Source organism: Struthio camelus, chromosome 31 (genome assembly GCF_040807025.1).
Source record: "Struthio camelus isolate bStrCam1 chromosome 31, bStrCam1.hap1, whole genome shotgun sequence".
Classification (NCBI taxonomy): domain Eukaryota; kingdom Metazoa; phylum Chordata; class Aves; order Struthioniformes; family Struthionidae; genus Struthio; species Struthio camelus.
Window position 1 is genome coordinate 4294762 of NC_090972.1, and position 8649 is coordinate 4303410.

Genomic DNA, 8649 nt, shown 5'->3' on the forward strand with positions numbered 1-8649 from the left:
CCAACGTTCGGGGGAGCCGCCGAAGCCGGCGAGCGGGCGAGGGGCCAATGGGAGCGAGCCCCTCACGAGCTCGGGCCAATGGGGAGCGGGCAGGGGCGGGCCCAGCTGCCGCGGCCATATAAATGCGGGCGTCGCCGCCGCCCCCCTCCGCAGTGTCTGGGTGCCGCCGGGCCGGGCAGGGCCGAATGTCTTAAAGGGCCAGGCGCCTCCGCCGCACTGTGTGGGACCCCCGGCGACATGAGCCCCCTGGGTCTCCCCCTTCTGCTCGGCGCCCTCCTGGGGCTGGTGGCGGCGGGGCCCACCCAGTACTTCCGGGAGGAGTTCGGGGATGGAGGTGAGGGGGGAGCCCCACCGCTGGGGGTGGGGGGCCCTAGGCAGGATGTGGGGCTGCGTCTGAAGGGCCCCAGGCGTCTTCTCTGGGCTGGGGGGGGGCTGCGATGGGGGTCGGGGGGAGAGGGGATGTCTTGGGGTGTCATGAGGGCCTAGGGGCTCATGGGGGGGGCTGCCGGGTTGGGTTGGGGGTCCTGGGGCAGCTGTGGGGCCTGCGAGGTCTTCCCCTGGCCTAGGGGTACAGGAGGGATGCGGGGGGCTGTAGGCCTGGTCTGGGGGTCTTGGGGTAGGTGCAGGGCCTGAGGGGTCTGTCCTCAGCTGGGGCTGGGAGGGGTGAGGGTCTGAGGAAGGCTGTAGGGGTCTTTTGGGGGCTGAGTCTACCTTGAGGTAGGGTTGGGGGTGCTGGGGAAGGGGGGACCTGAGAGGTCTTTTGAGGGCTTGGGGTGGGAGGGATGAGGGTCACAGGATGGATATAGGGAGCTGAGAGGCCTGGTCTGGGCATGAGGGTCGTGGGAAGGACATCTGTGTCTGCCCTGAGCTAGGGCTGGGGGTCCTGGGGAAGGAGTGAGGGGCTGCAAGGTGTCTGGGAAGGGATGGAGGCCTTGTGGGGGGCCTAAGGCCTCCCTGGGGCTGGGGGTCCTGGGGAAGGAGTGAGGGGCTGCAAGGTGTCTGGGAAGGGCTGGAGGCCTTGGTGGGGGGGGGGGGGCCTAAGGCCTCCCTGGGGCTGGGGGTCCTGGGGAAGGAGTGAGGGGCTGCAAGGTGTCTGGGAAGGGCTGGAGGCCTTGGTGGGGGGGGGGGGCCTAAGGCCTCCCTGGGGCTGGGGGTCCTGGGGAAGGAGTGAGGGGCTGCAAGGTGTCTGGGAAGGGCTGGAGGCCTTGGTGGGGGGCCTAAGGCCTCCCTGGGGCTGGGGGTCCTGGGGAAGGAGTGAGGGGCTGCAAGGTGTCTGGGAAGGGCTGGAGGCCTTGGTGGGGGGCCTAAGGCCTCCCTGGGGCTGGGGGTCCTGGGGAAGGAGTGAGGGGCTGCAAGGTGTCTGGGAAGGGCTGGAGGCCTTGGTGGGGGGCCTAAGGCCTCCCTGGGGCTGGGGGTCCTGGGGAAGGAGTGAGGGGCTGCAAGGTGTCTGGGAAGGGCTGGAGGCCTTGGTGGGGGGCCTAAGGCCTCCCTGGGGCTGGGGGTCCTGGGGAAGGAGTGAGGGGCTGCAAGGTGTCTGGGAAGGGCTGGAGGCCTTGGTGGGGGGCCTAAGGCCTCCCTGGGGCTGGGGGTCCTGGGGAAGGAGTGAGGGGCTGCAAGGTGTCTGGGAAGGGCTGGAGGCCTTGGTGGGGGGCCTAAGGCCTCCCTGGGGCTGGGGGTCCTGGGGAAGGAGTGAGGGGCTGCAAGGTGTCTGGGAAGGGCTGGAGGCCTTGATGGGGGGGGCCTAAGGCCTCCCTGGGGCTGGGGGTCCTGGGGAAGGAGTGAGGGGCTGCAAGGTGTCTGGGAAGGGATGGAGGCCTTGGTGGGGGGGGCCTAAGGCCTCCCTGGGGCTGGGGGTCCTGGGGAAGGAGTGAGGGGCTGCAAGGTGTCTGGGAAGGGCTGGAGGCCTTGATGGGGGGCCTAAGGCCTCCCTGGGGCTGGGGGTCCTGGGGAAGGAGTGAGGGGCTGCAAGGTGTCTGGGAAGGGCTGGAGGCCTTGGTGGGGGGGGCATAAGGCTCCCTGGGCCTGGGGGTCCTGGGGAAGGAGTGAGGGGCTGCAAGGTGTCTGGGAAGGGCTGGAGGCCTTGGTGGGGGGGGGCATAAGGCTCCCTGGGCCTGGGGGTCCTGGGGAAGACACCGGAGCCTGAGAGGCCTCTGGGAAGGGGTAAGGCTTTGGGGGGGCTGCGGGGGCTGTGAGGCCTCCCCTAGAGCTGGGGGGAACAAAAGGCCTTTGGATGGGGCTGTTGAGGGCAGAGCTGTCCCCTTCTCCCCCCACCCCGGAGCCGGAGGGGGGGGACAGCAGGGCTTTCGGTGGGATGTTCCCCCACAGGGTGGGGGGGAGGCAGGACAGGAGCTGGCTCCCGTTGTGGTTTATCGGCCCCGAGTCCTGCTGCGGCGGCGGCGGCGCTGCGACAGCCGAGCCCACCCCACCGCGGAGACCTTCCCCGGCAGCTCCGGCCTCCCGCCAGGGCGCCGGGGAGGGGGACGCAGGGGGCCGTCACGGGTGCTGCCGTGCCTCACGGGCGCAGGTGGGCGGCCTGTATCGAAGGGCTCCTCCGGAGTGTGACGGATCCCGGCCGGGCCGTGCAGGTGGCAGGAAGCCGGCCTGTTCCCCGTTCAGCTCTAGGGGCGCGTTCAATCCCCGGCCGCTGCGGGCAGAGCGCCGGGCCGGAGGGGACGCGGGGACGAGCCCGGCGCCGAGGCCCGTTCCCCCCGCCCCGGTCTCCCCGAGCGGGGTTGGAGCCGTCCTGCTTCCCTCTTCCCTCCGCGAACGCTGCCTAGCCCTGAAGCCGCCGCGTTTCGGCTGCCCGGCTCCACCGCGGAGGCGGCTGCCTCCACAGCGACCCTTCCCTGGGTGGGGGGGAGCCCTCGGTGCCGAGGGAGACCCCCCCCGGCAGCGGCCAGCGCTCGGTCGGGTTTCGGCTCTTACGGGCTGTTCCCGCCTTTAGGGGGAAACCCGGGGTCACGCGGGGCCGCGCCGAGCGCGGGCCGGCGCCTCCCTGACCCTCTGCCCTCTCCGCAGATGCCTGGAGCAGCCGGTGGGTGGAATCCAAGCACAAGTCGGACTACGGCAAGTTCATCCTCACGGCCGGCAAGTTCTACGGCGACGCCGAGAAGGATAAAGGTGAGGTGCCGGCTGCTGGCCGGCCTCCCCGGAGATAAGGACCTTTCCCTCCGCCTGTCGCTCAAGGGTAGTTAATGCTTAACGAGCTTGGTGGGTCCGTGGGAGCGCGGGGGTGCTGACGGCGCTCCGGGCCCCGCGTAGGGGGGTTGTGTTGTGCCGCGGGCTGGATGGAGCGGGGCGGCTTCAGGAGGGGAGCCGGCGAGGGCATCGGGGGAGTTTCGGGGGGGGCGAGGGAGGGTTGAGCAGCCCTAACGGCCCCCGCCGCCGCCCGGACCGCTCTCCCGCCTGGCCCGCAGGCATCCAGACGAGCCAGGACGCCCGTTTCTACGCCATCTCCTCCCGCTTCGAGCCCTTCAGCAACAAGGACAAGACGCTGGTGGTGCAGTTCACGGTGAAGCACGAGCAGAACATCGACTGCGGCGGCGGCTACGTGAAGCTCTTCCCGGCCGGCCTGAACCAGGAGGACATGCACGGCGACTCGGAGTACAACGTCATGTTCGGTGCGGACCGGTTGGGCTGACCCTACGCCGGCGCCCTCCCTCGTCCCGCCGGGAGACGCCGGAGCGGCGTCCCGTAACCGCCTCGTTCCCCTTCCCAGGCCCCGACATCTGCGGCCCCGGCACCAAGAAGGTCCACGTCATCTTCAACTACAAAGGGAAGAACGTGCTCATCAACAAGGACATCCGCTGCAAGGTGCGTAGCGGGGCGCGGCGGCCCCCGGCCCCTCGCCGCTGAGCGGGGGCCCCCCCCTCCTCACCCTGTGCCCCGCAGGACGACGAGTTCACCCACCTCTACACCCTCGTCGTCCGGCCCGACAACACCTACGAGGTGAAGATCGACAACAGCAAGGTGGAGTCGGGCAGCCTGGAGGACGACTGGGACTTCCTGCCCCCCAAGAAGATCAAAGACCCCGAGGCCAAGAAACCCGACGACTGGGACGAGCGGGCCAAGATCGACGACCCCGAGGACACCAAGCCCGAGGTGGGCGACCGCCCCGGGGCCTGTGTTGGGGGGGGGGGGGACACAGAGGTGGCCCTGAGGATATGGGGGCGGGGGGGGAGCCACGTTTGACCCCTCCCCGCCCGCCCCCAGGATTGGGACAAGCCCGAGCACATCCCCGACCCCGATGCCAAGAAGCCGGAGGACTGGGACGAGGAGATGGACGGCGAGTGGGAGCCGCCCGTCATCCAGAACCCCGAGTACAAGGTGAGGTGGCCGCCGGGACCCTTAGGTCCCACTTCCTTTTTTGGGGAGGGGAGGGTGAAAACCCCGTTCCGGCCCGGTTGCGGTCGGGGAGACGTTTCGGGAGCCTTCGGCCTCACGGCCGCTCCTCCCGCAGGGCGAGTGGCGGCCGCAGCAGATCGACAACCCCGACTACAAGGGCAAGTGGGTGCACCCCGAGATCGACAACCCCGAGTACACGCCCGACCCCGGCCTCTACGCCTACGAGAGCTTCGGCGTCATCGGCCTCGACCTCTGGCAGGTGCGTGGTGACGGCGGCGGGGGGGGGGAGGCTGTTTTGGGGGCGCTCCACCCCCCCCGGGTGACGCCCTGGCGCTCCGTCCTAGGTGAAGTCGGGCACCATCTTCGACAACTTCCTCATCACCGACGACGAGAAGTTCGCCGAGGAGTTCGGCAACGACACCTGGGGGGCCACCAAGGTATGGGGAGGGGGTTCCTCTGCGCCGGGGAGGGGTCCCCACGGCTCCCCTGGGTGGGGACCAACAAAGCCACCGCCGTGACACCCCTGTCCCCCCCCCCCCGCCAGGAGGCAGAGAGGAAGATGAAGGAGCAGCAGGACGAGGAGCAGCGGAAGAAGCAGGAGGAGGAGGACAAGAAGCGGAAGGAGGAGGAAGGCGACGACGAGGCCGAGGGCGACGACGAGGACGACGACGACGACGAGGAGGAGGAAGGCGACAAGGAGGAGGAAGAGGACGAGGCCGGGGCCGCCCTCAAGGACGAGCTGTGAGGGGGGGGGGAGCGGCCCCCACCCCGGGCCCCGCCGCGCCCCCCCTCCCTGCCCCGTAATGTCTCTATGAGACCTGGACTTTCGGTTTTTTGTTTGTTTTTTTTTTATGGGTGTCGCTGTCATGTCCCCCCCCCCCTTCCCGGCACCGTCCCGGTTACCGGCTGCTGCACCGGGTCCCCCCCCCCCCCCCTTTACCGCCCCCCCACCCCCTTCCTCCGGTCCTGCCCACGGGGAAAGAGGGAGGGGAGGAGCGGGCCGGGTCCCCCCCACCCCCGCTGCCGTGGGGAGGAGCTGACTCAGGAACGGCTGCGCTACCGGGCCCGGTACCGGGAGGGACCGGCCGGGGGTTATTTTTTTGGGGGGGGGGAGGAGGAGGCCGGCGGCGGGGCTCTCGCGGTCGCACTTGAATGTACGGCAGACGCAGACCGGTTTCTATTAAATTAAAGCTCGTCTCGGCCCCGTGCTCGGCTCCGCTCCGCTCTCTGTCGCCGCCGCCCCGGCCATGTTGTCACCCCCCCCCCCCCCCCGCCGTTCCCGGTTCCAGCGCCGCCATTTTGTGTTTCCTCCTTTCACGTGACGCCGCCGCCGCTCGCCCGCGTCACGTGACGCGCGCATGCGCGCGGGGGAGAGCGGGCGGGAGGGGAGAGCGCGCGGCGTGACGCGTTTCCGGCTCCGCCCCGCTGCCCCCACCCCTCCTCGCGCGCGCGCGCACGTCACGTGGCGGAAGCGGCGGGGCGCCTAAGATGGCGGCGGCGTGAGTTGCATGTTGTGGGGCCGCCGCGTCCGTTGGGAGGAGCCGCCGCCGCCGCCGCCGCCATGGCGGTGACCATCACCCTCAAGACGCTGCAGCAGCAGACCTTCAAGATCCGCATGGAGCCCGACGAGACGGTGAGGGGCGCGCGCGGGCTGGGGAGGGGGGGGAAGGGAGACGGTGGGGGGAGGGGCCACCCCCCCGGTAACGGCCCAGCCGTGGTTCTCCCTCCCCCCCCTCCGGGGGAGGGGAGGGGGGGGTCTTCTACCTTCCCACTCCCCCCTCTGCCTCCACCCACTGACACGGCCCGGGGGGGCCCCCCAGTGTGGCGGGGGGGGGGGTGTCCGGTCCCCGCGGGGGGGGGGAATGTGACCCCCCCCCATGCGTACAGGGGAATTTGAGGGGGGGGGTTCCCTGCTGTTCCCCCCCCTCCCCAAGGCAGAGCCCCTGGGGGGGGCTGTGACCCCCCCCCGGACACACAGGGTGGTTTGGGGGGGGGGTTGATCCCCCCCCTCCTCCAGGCAGAGCCACGAGGGGGGCTGTGACCCCCCCTGTACACACAGGGTGATTTGGGGGGGGGGTCCCTGCTGTCGCCCCCCCCCGTCCAGAGAGAGCCCCCGGGGGTGGCTGTGACCCCCCCCCAGACACACAGGGTGGTTGGGGGGGGGTTGATCCCCCCCCTCCTCCAGGCAGAGCCACGAGGGGGGGCTGTGACCCCCTGTACACACAGGGTGGTTTGAAGGGGGGGTTGGTGCCCCCCCCCGTGTCGCAGTGTGACTGGGGGAATTGTGCCCCCCCGCGGTGTTACAGCCCTGGGGTCCCCCCTCAGCCTGGGGGGGGGTCTCAGACCCACAGTGTGGTGGGGGGGGGGAGATCATCTTCGGTATATGGGATTGGGGGGGGGGTCTGATGCCCCCCCATTATGGCAGCCAGAGCTCTGCTGCCCCCCTCCCAGCTGTGCTACATTGGGGGGGGGGGGCTGCCTTTGTCCCCCCCATGTGGGGTTGGGGGGGGGCTTTACTCCCCCCCCCCCAATCATATGAAACAGGGAGTCCTGTGTCATGGGGGGGGGGAAGACAGATGGGACACACTGGGCTTTGCCCCCCCCCCCCGAAGCCCAGGAACAGGCCGGGGGGGCCTGCTCTGGTGTAGTTTGGGGTGGGGGTGAGGCCCCCCCCCATGGAGCAACAGCCTCTCACTGCCCCCCCCCCCACTTTGCCCATGGTGGATCCCGAGCTGGGGGGGGGGGGCACCCATCCTGGCTTGGTTTGGGGGGGGGGGGGGACATCTGGGTCCTCAGGGTGACAGGGCAGCAGCGGCGCTTGGGCTGTAGGTGCTGTTTTGAGGGGGGGCGACACACACACGCTGTCCCCCCCCCCCCAGTAGAAAGGGGCATTGGGGGGGGGGCTCCCGGTGTAACAGTGGGGGAGGCAGGAGGGAATCCCAGCGGGGAGCAGTTTGGGGGGCTGCGGGGAGGGAGGAGGCCGTGGGGGGTCGAAGAGGGGGGTTGGAGGGGGGGGCTCCCCCCCTGACCCCCCCCCGACCCCCCCCCCCCCCCCAAGGTGCGGGTGCTGAAGGAGAAGATCGAGGCGGAGAAGGGCAGCGACGCCTTCCCCGTGGCCGGCCAGAAGCTCATCTACGCCGGCAAGATCCTGAGCGACGACGTGCCCATCCGCGACTACCGCATCGACGAGAAGAACTTCGTGGTGGTGATGGTGACCAAGGTGGGGGGCTCCCTCCCACCCCCCCCCCAACCTCGCCGCGCCCCCCACCCACCCCCCCGCCGCCACCGCCGCTCACGGCTCCCTCCTCCCGCAGGCCAAATCGGCGCTGGGCACGGCGGCCCCCGACGCCCCGGAGCCCGGTGGTGGTGCCGCCGCCGCCCCCGGGCCCCCCCCGGCCGCTGACGCCGTCCCCCCGCCGCCGGCCGGCCGCCCAGCGAGGAGAAGGCGCCCCAGGACCCCCCTGCCGTCGCCCCCACGGAGCCGCCAGGCGGGGTAAGGGCGGGGAGGGAGGGGGGCGCGAGCCGGTTTGGGGGCGCTTGCGGTCGTTTCCGTTAACCCCCCCCCCCCCACCACCACCCCCGGCGTCGTTTCGGGGGCGCTTTGTCCCTCTCCGTTAATTCCCAGGGGCCTCGCGGAGGGGGGTGGGGTGCCGGGGGCGGGGGGAATGGGGTGGGGGGGGGGGCAGCCCCCCCCCCAATAATCCGGGCCGCCTCTTTCGGAAAGGACTCGGCTGCTATGTCTCTCTTTTAAATTTGCAGCTCTGTTCCCCCCTCAGGTAGCGCGGGGCGCTCGGCCGACGCCGCCTCCACCCTCGGTGGGTGCTGCCGGGGGGTCCCGGGGGTGGGGTGGGGGGGGGGTCCCAGCGTGGGGGAGGGGACGGGAGGAGGTGGGGGACCCTGGTGTGGGGGGAAGGGGTGGGGGGGGGATAAACGGGGAGGTAATATGGGGGGGTGGGGGTCGCTGGGGGGGGGGAATGGGGGGCCCTAGGTGGGTGGGGGTCTCCAGAGTGGGGAGGGGGGAGCATGGGGGGGGGTGAAGGACCGGGGGTCTCTGGGGCGGAGAGAGAAGATGGCGGGGGCTGAGCAGGACGGCGAGAAGATGGTGGGGGGTGAAATGAGGTGGGGGGCCCGGGAGGGGGGGGGGCGGCGCCGCCCCCCTGACCCCCCCCCCCCCCGCAGTGACGGGCTACCGAGTACGAGACGATGCTGACGGAGATCATGTCGATGGGCTACGAGCGGGAGCGGGTGGTGGCCGCCCTGCGGGCCAGCTACAACAACCCGCACCGGGCCGTGGAGTACCTGCTG

At 71.0% G+C, this 8649-nt stretch overlaps 2 protein-coding genes across 2 annotated transcripts in view; both read left to right on the forward strand.

Moving 5' to 3' along the window:
- Positions 1–137: 137 nt before the first annotated feature.
- On the forward strand, positions 138–5551 carry CALR (calreticulin). Its single transcript, XM_068922748.1, has 9 exons — positions 138–334; positions 3019–3120; positions 3417–3620; positions 3719–3813; positions 3892–4101; positions 4213–4326; positions 4460–4603; positions 4689–4781; positions 4889–5551. The coding sequence occupies exons 1-9, from the start codon at positions 238–240 to the stop codon at positions 5087–5089; spliced, it is 1260 nt and encodes a 419-aa protein (XP_068778849.1). The 5' UTR covers positions 138–237; the 3' UTR covers positions 5090–5551.
- Positions 5552–5837: 286 nt separating this feature from the next.
- The window catches only part of RAD23A (RAD23 homolog A, nucleotide excision repair protein), a 6053-nt gene continuing 3241 nt past the window's right edge, over positions 5838–8649 (forward strand). Inside the window, 8 exon segments of the mRNA XM_068922696.1 lie at positions 5838–5901; positions 5904–5977; positions 7403–7564; positions 7659–7772; positions 7775–7835; positions 8103–8159; positions 8524–8531; positions 8533–8645. Coding sequence (XP_068778797.1) covers positions 5853–5901; positions 5904–5977; positions 7403–7564; positions 7659–7772; positions 7775–7835; positions 8103–8159; positions 8524–8531; positions 8533–8645 — 638 coding nt within the window. The 5' untranslated portion in view covers positions 5838–5852.